Source organism: Rhagoletis zephyria, unplaced genomic scaffold (genome assembly GCF_001687245.7).
Source record: "Rhagoletis zephyria isolate East Lansing unplaced genomic scaffold, Rhagoletis_zephyria_1.1 Rzeph_scaffold_01913, whole genome shotgun sequence".
NCBI lineage: Eukaryota > Metazoa > Arthropoda > Insecta > Diptera > Tephritidae > Rhagoletis > Rhagoletis zephyria.
In genome coordinates this window covers 57990-73897 of record NW_016158997.1, presented here as the reverse complement: position 1 = coordinate 73897, position 15908 = coordinate 57990, and the positions used below count along the sequence as shown (strand labels likewise).

General features: G+C 35.0%; 2 protein-coding genes across 8 annotated transcripts in view; one reads left to right on the top strand and one right to left on the bottom strand.

Moving 5' to 3' along the window:
• Vinc (vinculin) overlaps nt 1-11958 on the top strand; it is a 25649-nt gene extending 13691 nt beyond the window's left edge. For all 3 annotated transcript variants that reach the window (XM_017619635.1, XM_017619634.1, XM_017619633.1), the window contains exons 3-7: nt 8522-10591; nt 10653-10770; nt 10848-10978; nt 11046-11444; nt 11512-11958. In XM_017619635.1, coding sequence (XP_017475124.1) covers nt 8522-10591; nt 10653-10770; nt 10848-10978; nt 11046-11444; nt 11512-11619 — 2826 coding nt within the window. In that variant the 3' untranslated portion in view covers nt 11620-11958. The remainder of the gene's footprint in view (nt 1-8521; nt 10592-10652; nt 10771-10847; nt 10979-11045; nt 11445-11511) is intronic.
• Pgam5 (Phosphoglycerate mutase 5) lies at nt 1941-15908 on the bottom strand. Of its 5 annotated transcripts, none has more exons than XR_001847953.1 (4): nt 15224-15908; nt 14740-15149; nt 3438-3594; nt 1941-2124 (listed from the first exon to the last, which is right to left on the bottom strand). XR_001847953.1 is itself a non-coding variant. In XM_017619636.1 (2 exons), the coding sequence occupies exons 1-2, from the start codon at nt 15797-15799 to the stop codon at nt 14838-14840; spliced, it is 888 nt and encodes a 295-aa protein (XP_017475125.1). In that variant the 5' UTR covers nt 15800-15908; the 3' UTR covers nt 13154-14837. The 5 variants fall into 5 exon arrangements, 2 of the variants coding, with proteins under 2 accessions (XP_017475125.1, XP_017475126.1); XR_001847954.1 differs by having other exon boundaries at nt 1941-2110; XR_001847952.1 differs by lacking the exon at nt 1941-2124 and having other exon boundaries at nt 2937-3594.

Genomic DNA, 15908 nt, shown 5'->3' with positions numbered 1-15908 from the left:
GCGCGTTATTAGCGCCAACCGTTTGGGCGAGAGAAAGAAATTTAAAAATAAAATACAAATAATAACGAAATTAACCAAGTGTATTTCTTTATTCTCAACAGCGTTGTTAATTTAGTAACTGTTTCACGATTCTACTGAAATTTTCGAAAACGACATTAGATTAATCCTTAACATCCGGTTTCAGCAGCAATTTAAATGGAAAATTATTTTTTTATTTTCTGTCAATTTCCATATGAAATACAAAAAATTAAAATAATTTTTCACTTAAATTGCTTTCATGAAATTGGCTGTAAATCTATAACTCCTATTAAATAGTTGATTTTTTGAAATCTGTAGTACATAGTGTTAGAGAATTTTTTCAAAAATTTTAATTTTTTTTAATTTTGTCTATAAAAATGTTCCAGAATTCCATATTTTCACATTTTTTATTTTTAGTATTTTTTTATGCATATTTTTTTTAAATTTTAATAATTTTTATAACTTATGATAGTCGTTGAAGTGAAGCTGTGTGTTTTTAGTCACAATTCAAAGTTCATATTTTCCAGCTATTTAAGTCTTCTAGTATTTGTTCAAATTTGGTGTGTAACCACCAAATTGAACAAATTATAATTTAAATATAAATAATTTTCAATTTTCGTCTNAGTTTCTAGTATTTGTTCAAATTTGGTGTGTAACCACGCCATGGTTCCCTCAAATTGAACAAATTATAATTTAAATATAAATAATTTTCAATTTTCGTCTTTAGCAATACGAAATTAGCTTAAAAAAAATATTCCTAGTTCGAGTTTTACAGATAAGCTTCTAAACAAAATATTTTTTTAAAAATGCTAAAATATAAAAACGTAAAAAAATCTCGCCAGTGCATCGTAAACTATAGCTCTGTGAATATAGAAGATATCGGCCTCAAAATGAGATGAAGAAAAAATTTAATAACCGAGTGTGCAATGCCTGAAAAAATAGCATCTCAAGAAAAAAAGAAGAAACATCAAAACATTTTCCGTTTGACGGTCATTTACTCAAAGGCCTATGCTTAACTGATTCTAGCCTTATTTTAATGAAATTTGCTGCAAACGAAAGCGAGTAGCATATATGTAGATTAATAAGTTTTATATTTTTTTCACTCCAAGTTTACAAACAAAAATGTACATAAAATAATGAAAACTTAAAAAATGCTCCTCAACTATCAAAGCTATAGCACTGGAAATTTTTGAAATGTTAGTCCGGTTCTCAAATAAAACGAAGAAAAAAATATGATGTCTGATTTGACAAATTCGAAATTTTTGATATGTCAGAAAAAAATTAAATTTTGAAATTTTCATTAGCATGAAAAAATCATTTAAAATGGCTTACAAGAATGGAAAAGACATTTTTTCTATGAAAATTTCTTATATCAGTTTGAAGCTCTCAAGAAAAAATTACTTGTATATTTATTTCTTCAAGAAAATTTGCAGCAAAAGCAAAGTGCTTTTTCAATCAACAGGAATAATGAAAAATATTTCTTGTGATTTTTCTTGAGAGCTGGATTCTAAGCTTTAAGGACCAAAATTCAAAAAATCTAGCCCAAACAAAAATTATAAATAAATTTGAAGCTATTTCATAAAAACACTCCGTGACCACAATTATAAGCGCAGCACATATTGACCAGTTTTACTGATTGGAGTTTTTTTTTTGTTGATGATGTTGCTCATTTTCTCCATATATCTAATCTTTCTAAGAAATCTAATTAAAAAGCTCGAAATTTTTAAAAAAGTTTGTTGAATTTTTTTTCAAATAATTGCACATGGTTTGAAACTTGGATTTATTCGGTTTTTGTTAGAGAATAAACTATATTTTTATAAAAAAAATAAAAATAAATTTAAACAACAAGATAAATTGTTAAAACTTTTCAATATGTGGTGCGCTTATAATTATGGCACGAAGTGTATATGTATGGGGAAAAATGTATGTACGTGTAGATAACTTACCGATTTTTGTGGAAGATATGCTTGTTATCAATAGTAAAATCGCCAATTATGTATGCTATTGAAGCTTACTCACTTACACTTACAAATTTTCGTATCATGATTTTATCAATAGACACTGATTTCACTTTCTTTTGCTTTGTATTTAACTTTTTGATATAAACTTTTTTAGTTAAAACATTTTTAATATTTTTTTTTAATATTCTTTATTATTTTATTTTTATTTTTATTTATTTATTTTATTATTTTTGCCATTATCTGGCCTAATAACAAGTAATATTTAAAAATTTTATTGAGCTTGGGGCCGTTTTTCAAAAAAAAAAATTATTGTGGAATACAACAATACTTTACAAGCGCTAGAAGTTTTAACTCCTATTTAGGAGATCACCACGTCTCTTCATGAGACTTCTTCATCCCATAAAACTCGATAAAGAAATCTGAAGAGATGTGGTGATCTCCGATATAGCAGCTATAAATACTAACATTTGTAAGCTATTGTTGTTTTGCACAATAATTTTTCATTTAAACAACCTAAAACCCAATAAAATTGTTGAATATTATTTTTTATTCTTTTTTTTATTTTTTTATTTCTTTATTGGTTTTTACTTTTTTATGTTTAACTTTGGGCCATTCCATTGTAACTGGCGGGACATTTGACCGCAGAATGTGATCAGTTGTGATTTATATTTATTGTAAAATATATATAAATAACTAATGTGTAAAATTCCTTTTAAAAAATATCAAACAATTTCTAAGTTATTTGTAAAAATTATTTGAACGAATGTGACTGGTAGGAACCTGAACAAAGGAGCAATTTTAGCCGAAACACTTAATTTTCAAGCCAGATTTTTTGTGTTATAAACTATACGCTTTCGCTTTCATTAAAAATTTGGCTGATATAATNATTTTAAAAAATATCAAACAATTTCTAAGTTATTTGTAACAATTATTTGAACGAATGTGACTGGTAGGAACCTGAACAAAGGAGCAATTTTAGCCGAAACACTTAATTTTCAAGCCAGATTTTTTGTTATAAACTATACGCTTTCGCTTTCATTAAAAATTTGGCTGATATAATCTTCATAGAAATGTTTAAAAATAACTAAAATTGTGACTGGTAGGACAGGTCATTGTGACTGGTGTAAAATAATTAGGTATTAAGTAAAAGTTTCGAGACAAAAATTAAAGCTTCTTTCTAATTTGTTAATATTTTTCAATAGATGAATGAAATGTAGTTATATAGCAAGCGGTTACTACTGAAATATGGATAAAAGGCATTTCTAAATTTATGACATGGAATGACCCCTTTCACTTTAATTATTTTTATTTGTTTTTTAAATTTTTATGTAATTTTTTACCACAATTTTTTACTCCTGACTTTGCTTTCTTTTAATTATTATACCTAATTTTTTTATATATTTTGCAAATATAGCCTTTTAGCTAATCATAGAGATAAACAACTTTCATAATACATACTTATGTACACACACAAACACTGATACAGACACTAATGAGTTCTTGTTGTAAATATTGTTTGTCATCAAAAAGTTAAACATACATACATGTGTATGTTCAAATGGAAAGCGTTTGCTTGCATTAACGATGTCAATATTGCTGTGGCCATATAACAAAGCTGAAAACAGAAAAAAAAAAACAAATTAAGAAAACAATTTTAACAAAGCAATTGAAAAACATTAATTAAATTGATATTATGGCATTAGAAGTAAAAAATAAAAAATAAAAATAAGATTTGAAAAAAATAAAAACTTAAACTCTATTAAAACATGGACAACGAGGAATATTTTAAAATAAATTAATTAATNCAAATTAAGAAAACAATTTTAACAAAGCAATTGAAAAACATTAATTAAATTGATATTATGGCATTAGAAGTAAAAAATAAAAATAAGATTTGAAAAAAATAAAAACTTAAGCTCTATTAAAACATGGACAACGAGGAATATTTTAAAATAAATTAATTAATTTAATAAAATAGTAATAGCCAGTTTCACGAAAGCAATTTGAGTTAAAAATTATTTTTTATTCGATTTTAATATGGAAACTGACAGATAAAAAATATTTTTTTACTTAAATTGCTTTCGTGAAACCGGCAGTAAGTAAATAAAATTTAAAGTGGCAAAATATTTTCCCAACCTGAAAAATCAAAAACCTAAATATTATTTTTTTTTATATTTTCACTTATATATGTATGTACATACAGTGGTCTAAAAAATAAAGCCGCACCAAATTTTGACAAGTTTTAAGACATTATTTTTTTGTTATTCAATTTTGGTTATTTCTTTATAAAAATATAGTTGATAACAAAAAAAAACGTGTAAATGATCCAAATTTCAAACTTTGCGCAATATTAAAAAAATTAACAAGCTTTCTTAAAAATTTCGAGATTTTTTGATCAGATTTCCTAGAAAGATTTACAGTTTTGTAGCCCATTGAATTTTAGTTTCAAATGGCTATATGGTTATTCTGTTAATTTTTCAGATTTTTTCTACCATTTGCTTCCATATAACGAATAAGCAAAAATTTATTTTTATATAGAAAAAAACCGTAACATCTTCGACAAAAAATATCCTAAAGAGTCAACGGTAATTTTTAGCAATTTAAAATGTGTACTTTATTGTACTAGAATTCAAACTGCATACTCAGGAACTTTCTAGGAAATTTAATTAAAATAGATAGAAAAGTGTACGAAAGTTTGTTGAATTTTTTTAAACATGCATAAATACTTGTGTTAAATTAAAATTTTGGAAATTTTAGTGTATAGTAATTATTTTCCATTTTGGTGGAAAATTTAATATTTTAAAGTATTATTGATAATGAGGCAATTCTTGTTTTCGTACGAATCGAAAATTTTAAATTTTTGTATAGAAAATGACAGGAAAATTTCGTGATTTTTGATGCGTACGAAAACAAGAATATGCCCAAAGATTTATACAGTGACTCTAACAAATGATCACGTGTTGATTTTTTTAAATATTCGCAATGTTTTTCGAGCAAAATTTTTTTCGCTATATTTCTATAAACGGTGGACGGTGTGTCCAAACCCAAAGCGATTTTTGAGCCCTTTCAAAATTGCACTTCATTATACTAAAATTGTATCTAAAGATTCATATCAAAGTGAAAATGAAATTTTGAAACTGTGATTTATGTATATGATTTTGGTTAAAGCTTGGACGATATTTTTATAGAAAAATAAATAAAACTTAGGTCGAATATTCAAAAAAAAAAAAAAAATCAACAAGTGGTCATTTGTTTGAGGCACTGTATATACTTTAATTTATTTTTTAAAAACCTTTACTTTCTATTTGTTTCACTCTATCTTTCAGATTTCTTTTTAACTTTTTATTTATTGATTGTTGTTGGCATAAAGTTTTTTATTGAATGCTATTTTTATTTTAGGATCTGAAAGTTTCTCCTTTTTGTAAATTAACATAGTCCATGATAGTGCGCTAAATTGTGTGAAATGGAATTTTGGAATGGAACACTTCATTAAAACAGTTTTCTTCTGTTAAAGTCTTTTTATATATATTTTTAATTTTTTTCTTTAAAAATGATTTGTTATTAAAATTTGTAATTTTTCTTTTCATTTTTCAAAAATTATCTTTACTACATTACTGATTTGTAGATTTTAAACATTTGTTCCAATAAAATTTAATTTAAAGATAAAAACTAAAATTAATTGAAATAAAATAAAGTAAATAGAAAACACTTTTTAGCAATAGTTATATGCAATTTTATGATTTTAAAATACATTTTTTAATTAATGCAAACATCCTTTCAAACACTCCCACATTTTTCACGCCACTCCTTCCACCCCACTTTTCAACCAGACAAATTTCGCTACACACCTTTATGGCAAGTATTTATGTATGTTAGCGTGTTGGTGTGTAGTGTAGTGTGGATACGTGTTTTTAATAAATCAATTTGGCATTGAAATACACAGATCTCTACAATCAATTAAGCGCTTTCCGCGCGCAAAAAAACAAAACCTTGGAACTACATATTTTCATTTCAAAATTGAAATGTTTATATTACAATATCGAGCAAAGCACATTAACCTATTTACGAGTGCGGTGTATGAACGTACATACACATGTACATATGTATGTATGCATGTGTACTTTTGTATGTAGCTATGTGGTTACATCGTTAAATTTTATTAAAGCAAAAATTGTAAACACACGCAAGCAAGTGCCAAGAAGAATATTGGCGGGCTGAGGGCAAGACGAATTTGTTGCAAAAAAAAAAACAAAAAGGAAACAAAAAACAAACAAAAAAAAAATTTAAATTGCAGCCGAAATAAACTCAAATTATAAGTACATATTTATTTAATGTGCTGATGAATGATGAATGTGGAATATGGGAATGTTTTGTTGACAAAAATTGCCTCATCTAACACATTGTGGTTGTTTCTACTTTTTCTAAAGCCATTTTTTTTTTATTGGTATTGCAAATTAATGAATGTCGTAAATTATTTAATTTCATTTTTGTTATTTTAATTTTCAGCATTATTTTTTTTATTTGTTTAGCTTTAAGTTTTTTTTTTTATGCCAAATCGGTTTAGGTTTTTTTTATATTTTGCTTCACATGATTTCATTATCCAGTTTTCCTTGGGTCTTTTAACCCCATTGATGACTAATACGAAAAATAGCAATAAATCTTTGCTGATACTTTCTCGCTGACGCCCACCTTTCCACCTAGCTACGCTTTAGTCGCTAGCAAATAACATACTATATTAAATTCTATATAAAAACACATTCAACCGAGGAAGAAAAAAATATAAAAAAAACACTCATTTACCAGACATTTTCCGCTCGGCGTTCGGCATTTTGCCAATTTTTCATCAAGTTATACGATTTTCTTACGTATTACAACCTGTAGACTTGTGGTTATGGTTCACAAAAGGACTCGAGGACTTTTTTTTTAAATAATGCCAAAAACCTAAATTCATACATATGTATGCAGCTCCGAAGAAGTACGAAAAATTCATATAAAGCAGCGCACAAGTAATGGAAAAGAAATTTTATTTTATCAAAATTTCTTAAGAAATCAGTACGCAGCTCTCATGAAAAAATGCTCCTATACTTTTACATACATATGTATATCTTCAAGAAAATTTACAGCAATCGCAAAGTACTTTTTCAAGCAACAGAAATATGTAATGAAGAATATTTCAACTGATTTTTCTTGAGAACTGCAAACGGCCCTTTAACTTCGAAAATTTATTTTTCCGAAAAGTAATCATATTAATTTTATTTTAACTGTTATTGAGCTTTGTACCACGATTTTTTTTTTTTTGGGAAAATTGCAAAAAGCAAACAAAGTTTAGCAGCAGCAGTTACAGCTGCTATTTCGGAGATCACCACATCTCCTCATCAGACTTCTGTTTCTAGAACTCAGCAGGAATCGAAGCGGCATCATCGATGTGCAAAGTCCGCAGCGCTAAACTCTTGTTGCTTATCCATTTGCATATTCAACCTACTACAATCAAGTGCAGCCGATTTGCCGCTGTTTCAACTTTTTAATCAAATCAATTGTCATTTCGAAATTCGAAATTTGAGATTCGCAACCCCGAAAACCCCAAAATACCGTTTTGATAAGGTTTGCTGATTTCTTCAATTTTGTGTTCGCCATAGTGGATCCGCCATTTTGAATTTTTGAAATCTCACTTCAGATTCGTGCTCAGCGACCTCAAAAGTATATAGCAACAAAATGGCCACAAATTGTGTCAAAGCGCCTTTGAGCAAATCGTTTTATCCACCTAGATTTGGATTTCAGACCACTGTGCGCCGTATTAAAATTTTATTTTAAAAATACTTTAATTTTGGAATTTTCTCTATTTGAATGTTTTTTTTTTTGAAATGTATGCTTTATTTTTTGAAAATATACATATTGATTTTATTTAATATTTTGAGAATTGTTCTTATCTATGTATATATTTTTTAAGCTTCAACTAAAATAAAGTAAAATTTTATATTTTTAAACTTTACTTTTTATGTTTTTCGAGTTTTTGGTTTTTGTAAATCCCAAATGTTTAGGCAATTTTTCGTTTATGGGGAGATTTTTGTTTCCGAAATTTAAATTCTAAGTTTATTTTAAATTTGAGTGTTAAAATGTTTTCGTTTTGTTTAAATTTTAGTCATTTTATTGTGAAATATTAAAACTTTTTTCAACTTTTTCCTATTGGGCCATTATTTAAAAACGTTTTTAATTTATTTTTGAAACAAGTTTTGAAAGCTTTTATTTATTAGGGTATTTATTTCTTTTGAAACTCTCTGTTCATTTTTATTATTGGAGATTTTTTAATTTTTCAAAAAGTTTCAATTTAAATATTATGGATTTTGTGGGAAAATATATGTTTCGAAAATTTTTATTTTAAGTTTTCTTAAAATTGTAAAATGTTAAAGTTTGCTTAGTTTGGATCTTATAACCTATAAACCTTAATTCATTACTTTAAAGTAGATATATTTTCCGTTTTGACTTTTTGACCACAAAAGTAATAATTATTATTTTTTTTCCTTCTATCTTCTCCCCCCACTCAGGTCTCTCGGCTCGTCATCCTCCATGAAGAAGCCGAAGATGGCAACGCCATGCCCGATCTCAGTCGCCCCGTACAGGTGGTGTCGGCAGCTGTGGCCAATCTCGTCAAAGTCGGCCGCGAGACCATCAACAGTTCGGACGATAAGATCCTGAAGCAGGAGATGCCCGCATCACTGCAGCGCGTCGAGACTGCCTCGCAGTTGCTGGAGGAGGCTTCCGATATGTTACGAGCCGATCCCTACTCGGGACCTGCGCGTAAGAAACTAATTGAAGGAAGCCGCGGTATACTGCAAGGCACCTCCTCGCTGCTGCTCTGCTTCGACGAGTCCGAGGTACGCAAAATCATTCAGGAGTGCAAAAGGGTGCTCGACTATTTGGCCATTGCCGAAGTGATAAATACCATGGAAGATTTGGTGCAATTCCTCAAGGACCTCTCGCCGTGCCTGAGCAAGGTGGCGCGCGAGGTGGGCGCGCGTGAGAAGGAGCTGACACATCAGGTGCACAGCGAAATTTTGGTGCGCTGCTTGGAGCAAGTGAAAATATTGGCACCGATACTCATCTGCAGCATGAAAGTCTACATACACATCGTCGAGCAGCAGGGCAAGGGTGCGGAGGAGGCGGCCGAGAACCGCAACTACTTGGCGTCGCGCATGAGCGATGAGATACAGGAAATTATACGCGTGCTACAGCTGACTACCTACGACGAGGACACGAGCGAATTGGACAATTTAACCGTGCTGAAGAAGCTCAGCAATGCCATCAACAACAAGTCTGAGCTGGCTAACGACTGGCTTTCCAATCCGTATGCGCTGAAGGGCGGCGTTGGAGAGAAGGCGCTGCGCCAGATAATCGACAATGCCCACGAAATCTCGGAACGCTGTCTGCCGCAGGATGCATACCCCATTCGGCGCTTGGCGGACGAAATCGCCGCCATGACGAATAGCTTATGCGAGCTGCGCCAGGACGGCAAGGGCACTTCACCGCAGGCCGAATCTTTGGCGCGCGCCATACGCGGCAAGCTCGGCGACCTGCAATCCCTGGTACGCAACGCCGTCGTCGGCGTGGACAAGGCAGGCCTGCAGCAAACCGCGCACACCATCCAAGGCCGTCTGGAGCAGGCCGTCAAATGGCTCCAGCATCCCGAAATCAACGACGGGGGCTTAGGTGAGCGCGCCGTCAACCTGATTGTGGAGGAGGGGCGCAAGGTTGCCGAGGGCTGCCCGGGTCATCAGAAGGCGGAAATCAATCAACTCTGCGACGAGGTTGAGCGTCTCAAGCGCCAAGCGGCGGGCAACACACCAGCTGCCAAAGAGGCCGCTAAGCAGCTGACGCACAAGCTGCACGAACTGAAGGCCGCCATACAGAACGCGCTGGTCAACCGCATCGTGCAGGACTTCATGGACGTCAGCACACCGCTGAAACAGTTTACCGAGGCGGTTATGCTGCCCGAGGGCACGCCTGGCCGCGAGCAGAACTTCAATCAGAAATCGAACAATCTACAGGCATTTAGCGATCGCGCCTCCAAGACCTCGCGCATGGTGGCCGCGGGTGGCGCTTGTGGCAACAAGAAGATCGCCGAGATTTTACTTTCCTCGGCGTCGCAGGTGGACTCACTGACGCCACAGCTCATCAATGCCGGTCGCATACGCATGAACTATCCGGCCAGCAAGGCAGCCGACGAGCACTTGCAGAACTTGAAACAGCAGTATGCCGACACCGTGCTGCGCATGCGCACACTCTGCGATCAGGCCACCGATCCAAGCGAGTTCATCAAGACATCCGAGGAGCACATGCAAATGTACGCGAAGCTGTGCGAGGACGCCATCGTGGCTAAGCAGCCGCAGAAGATGGTCGATAATACATCGAATATAGCGCGCCTGATCAACCGCGTGCTGCTGGTGGCCAAGCAGGAGGCGGACAACTCTGAGGATCCGGTATTCACGCAGAAGTTGAATGCGGCGGCGAACAGGCTGGAGAGCTCGCTTCCCGCAATGGTGGGCGAGGCGAAGCGCGTAGCGACAAATATCAACGATCCAGCCGCGGCGCAGGCATGGAAATCGGCATTCCAGCGGGTGAGTGTGCGAAAAATATGGCATTCGTATATATTTGTGTAACGAGAATTCTTGTTTGCAGCTGCTGGGCGATGTACGCGATGTACGTGCCGCCATTGCGCCAACACCGCCACCACTGCCCACTTCACTGCCACCACCGATACCAGAGCTCAGCGCGCTGCACATCTCCAATCAAAATGGTGCGTCTGAGAGTATAAATGCGAAATTTATATAAATTAATTCAGCTTTGTTTTTTTCTTATTTTATCGCACAACAGCCGAACGCGCGCCACCGCGTCCGCCCTTGCCACGCGAAGGCCTAGTGCCTGCGCGCCCACCACCGCCAGAGACGGACGACGAGGACGAAGGCGTCTTCCGCACAATGCCACATGCCAACCAGCCAATTTTGGTAAATACTGCGCGCTGTCGCTTACAGTTGTGCTAGCTATAAACATACTATCTTTCTTTGTCCACAGATTGCCGCTCGCGGCCTCCACCAAGAGGTACGCCAATGGTCGTCGAAGGACAATGAAATCATTGCCGCCGCCAAACGCATGGCCATTCTGATGGCGCGCCTCAGTGAGCTGGTGCTCTCCGATTCGCGCGGCAGCAAGCGTGAGTTGATCGCCACCGCCAAGAAGATTGCCGAAGCGTCGGAAGATGTGACGCGCTTGGCGAAGGAGCTGGCGCGCCAGTGTACAGATCGTCGCATACGCACCAACTTGTTGCAAGTGTGCGAGCGTATACCCACCATTGGCACGCAGCTGAAGATTCTATCCACTGTCAAGGCGACTATGTTGGGCGCGCAAGGCTCTGATGAGGATCGTGAGGCCACCGAGATGTTGGTGGGCAATGCGCAAAATCTGATGCAGAGCGTAAGTGAAGTAGAAGTATGTGGGTTCGCTTTCGGAACTAATTTTTTTTCTCAATTCTTTTCCGCAGGTCAAGGAGACAGTGCGCGCGGCCGAAGGCGCCAGCATTAAAATTCGCTCAGATCAGACGAGTAATCGCCTGCAATGGGTGCGTCGCCAGCCGTGGTATCAGTACTAGGCGATTTATGGATTTTTTTTTAATGCCTCAAAGTGCCCACAATTTATTAACATTTATCGAATGCCACCTTTTTTTAAAGTGTAGTAGTTAAAAAATATTATTTTAAAATTATAACTTAAATTTTTTTAATTTATGTATGTATCAAAATTACAACGAAGAAACGATTTTGTTATAACCATCTTTTGCGACTTGTTTCCTAAGCTTTTAGTGTGCTAACCGAGTTTATTGGAATTATTGAGAATTTAAAGAAACGTAATAAAGCAATAATTTCTACTAAATACATAGATTTAAAAAAATATAAATATAAAAACAAAATAAAATAAAAAATTTAGAAGTTTGTGGAACCCCTATTTTAAATTCAGAATAAACAAAAATGCGTAAGTAGTTTGTTCTAAATCGTACGTCACGTCCAAAAATAGGCAATCATTTGCTGGCATTTTGCCATCAAATTTTTTAATTAAACAGTTTTTAACATTGTTTCATTTATTTTATTTTAATTACCTTTTATATTTTGTTTTTATTTTTTTAATTATTTTTGCTTCAAATTTTTTATTTTTATTTTTCCTACATATTTTATTTTTTTATACATTTTGTATTCCGTCATATACTCATATTTTATTTAATTTCAATTAATTTTTTACTTTCCCTATCAAATAGATGTTTGCAGTCTGCCCACAAATTCCAATTTATTTCGCTAATTTGTTGCATGTCAAATTTCATAGTTCGATACATTCCTATGCATTTTTAAGGCCACACATGCACACGTTTGTATGTATGTATGTATGTATGTATGTACGAGTATAATCAAATATTCAGATGTGTGCCGACAAAATACACTTTTCCGCCATTTTTTCATGTTACAAAAATAAAAATAAAAAAATATTAGTCAACCGCATATTTGTATTGCAATTCGTTTCACGCAGGCGAAACAAAGAGCCTGTAGGAAATGGAAGAGACGAAATCAGCCTTATCGCCATCTCCATGTGAATAAATCGTTCCCATGACATATTGTTTTTGTCTTGTTTTATAATTTTAGTGAAAATTTGTTCATATGGAATTGGCGATAAGGCCGAATAAAATAAAAATAGTTGGGTATAACTTTTCTATTAAAAATTGAAGCAAGAGCGTTATGTTGGGAAACGCACAAAACTAGTAAAAACTTGTAACTTACGCGATTTTTGACACTTCCCGACGGGAAAATTTCCCATCGTCATAAAATTCAAAAAAAAAAATCTATATTCACGACGAAGTCTAGAGGTTCATAAAGCAACCTCTGGACCCGACAGCATACCGACAAGCCTTGAACGGCATTCACAGGGTGTCCAATCAGTTCCGAGTTATAGACTCTCGACCTGTGAATGCCGTTTCGGGCACACAACCACCAAACATGGACGAGACAGAGTTTCGTCTGCCTCGGTAGACTCGGACCACACTAGCCCAACTTCGCTCTGTTTTGTTATTATACACACCCAAAAAATCTCCGTTGCGCCTAAAACTATGCTNTTTCGTCTGCCTCGGTAGACTCGGACCACACTAGCCCAACTTCGCTCTGGCTACTCGTACCTAAGCAGAGTAGATGCAGATGTGCCAAACGAGTGCCCGGCATGCGGGGAGACACCCCATGACTCAAGACATCTCTTCGCATGTCCACTGAACCTCACTCTACTAACGCCTCTGTCCTTATGGACAGACCCTATCGAAGCTGCACGTTTATTGGGTGTCCCGTTAATAGAGCTTGACGACAACGATTTGTAGCCACTACAACAACGATTGAGGGAGGGACTAACCAATCTGGGCGGGGTTGTTGTAGCCGCTACAACAACAACAACAACAGCCAGTAGGAAGAATACACTTTTTCAGTAAATTTTGCAAGTTCCATTAGAAATTGGTACTGACTATTTGTTATTATACACACCCAAAAAATCTCCGTTGCGCCTAAAACTATGCTTGCCTTGTAGTTCATCCAATTAGTCTTTAAATGCCACACACTTTGACTGTCACTGGATTGATGACATTTTCATGACATTTTAGAAATTCGCGCAAAATTTTATAAATTGATTTTCATTAATTACGAAAAAGCGCCTGCTAAATGGAGCATTGAAAAATATTTAAAGGCGGAAAAGCCAAACATCATTCCACAAACAAAAGAATGCGGAATTTCATACAATAAAAATGTATGTACATACTCATGTATGGGCAGTTGGCCAAAACAAAAATATATGTATGTACATATCGCACACCTAGATCTAAAGTGAGCTAAGTCAAAATTCAGAGGGAAATTTCTACATATGTAGGTGTGCGATATGTACATTCATTTCCGCTCTAGGAGAAAACGCCGATTGTAATCAGTTTATCTTATCTAGCGATTTTAAAGTCCAACGCTCACTTCCCTCCCCAGAGTTATCCACTTCAATTTCAGAAGATTAGCAACACGAAATACAGCGTCAGCTGACCTTCAAAGGGACAGATACAACGTACAAAAATAAACGTAATAAAAATAAGCATACAAAATAAAATAGCTAAAGAAAAGAAGTACCTAAAAGGCTAGAACGCCATACATAAGATAAGATACACAAAAATTAAAAATTAAATTAAAGGAAAGCAGAAAAAATCAATTTTTATAAACAACCACATAGTATGCTTTTTCTCGTGATATGGTTATTTCCAGCATAAATTTCCAAGCACTTGAGGAGCAAACACAAACTCTTTTGGGAAGCAATTCGTTGCATTGCAACAATTCAAGCAATCGACGAATTTATTAAAACATTTTTTGACTGCATAAATCTTTACTTTTTTCTTCCCTTTTAAAGCAATGTTTTAAATTTTCTGCATAATAGTAATATTTTTAATACGTACAAATGCTAGTAAAAGGATAAACGCAATTTTATGTTGGTGTTTATATACGCCCTAAAGTTAATTTACTGATTTTGGTGTTTATTTTTATATAGTAAACTTGTTATTGTTTAAGTACGAGATAAAATAGTTAACTGCTTTATGGTAATTGGTCTATAATATGGCAGGAGTAACATGAACTTCCACACTACCTCGCTTATTCATAACTCCAAACTGTTTATATTTAACTGATTTCCGACGCATTTAATTCATTAATTAAAAATTTACCTCAAAATTTCTGCAATGATTTTCTTTGCTCAGCAGCTGCACTGACTTTTAATTTTATGCTTATTTTAGTTATGATTTAGTAATTCTGCTTTCGACAATTAAACTACATTTTTCACTTCACGCGGTATACGATTGGATAGGCAATTCGCTGGCATATAGCCACTCTCGCCCAAATGCTTTATGCAAACATTGCCCGAGGGGCTGATGGTGAGCCAAGTAATTGAACCATGATTGATATTCATGCGCAGCCACGCCTCAGGCGGTATCTGTAATGCCCGGCATACAAAATAGCGTATGACATTCGCATGTGCAATTATAAGCGTGTAAGAGTCATGCTCTTGTTCTGGATAGGCCCGATGAAAGTAACGTCTAAAGGCCGCCTCTATGCGTGCACCATCCCGGAAGAACTGCTGCAAGTAAACAAATGTGTTACGAAAACAATTATAAATTTATTTATTTACACTCCCTTCCGCCCTCAACTCACAGACTTCTCGGGCCGCCAGTGTCCCACAGGCGGTTGCGGTGCTATCGGAGCACCTTCTCGCAAATAGTGACAGTGCTTCACTTTTTCCAGATCATAGTCGATTTCTTTGAGTATCATCTCAGATGTCTCCTGCGCGCGCGTCATTGTCGACACTATAATCTTGTCCCATTTAATGCCCAACTCATGCAAGCGTTGGCCTGTATATTTTGCCTGCAATCGACCCAATTCGGTCAAATGATGATCCTTATCGTGCACGCCCACATCCAAGTATTGCCCATGGCGCACGAGCACGATATGGCGAGTAGCTTTTACGCGCATTTTCTCTAACTCGCTATTGAAGCGATTTTGTTCTTGTGGTGTGTCATTCTTAAGTGGATGCACACAACTTTTCGGATCACGACAATCCCAATCCGGATCCCAGATTGCTGCTTCACTAACTGGCTTATCGGAGTTTGTCCACGAGTTCTGCACCAGGTTGCTGGGCTCGCGCAAACGCTGGTAGTAATAAACAGCCAGGCCGGCGCCGGTACCGACGGCAATGCTACTTAATTTGCGTAAATTATTCCACGCGACCATAATCAAACGTTTTAGTAATGATTTGCGAGAATTTTATAATTTTTATGCGGAGCGAATTTGCAATTAACCTACTGACAGCGCGGTAAACTGTAAACAACGCTGATTGGCA

Bases quoted from the DNA above. Each gene is read 5' to 3' on its own strand.
- Pgam5 (XM_017619636.1), bottom strand. From the start codon at position 15,799: ATGGTCGCGTGGAATAATTTACGCAAATTAAGTAGCATTGCCGTCGGT. The intron at 15,150-15,223 runs GTGAGTTGAGGG...GTTTACTTGCAG, and splicing joins ACTGGCGGCCCGAGAAGTCT to CAGTTCTTCCGGGATGGTGC.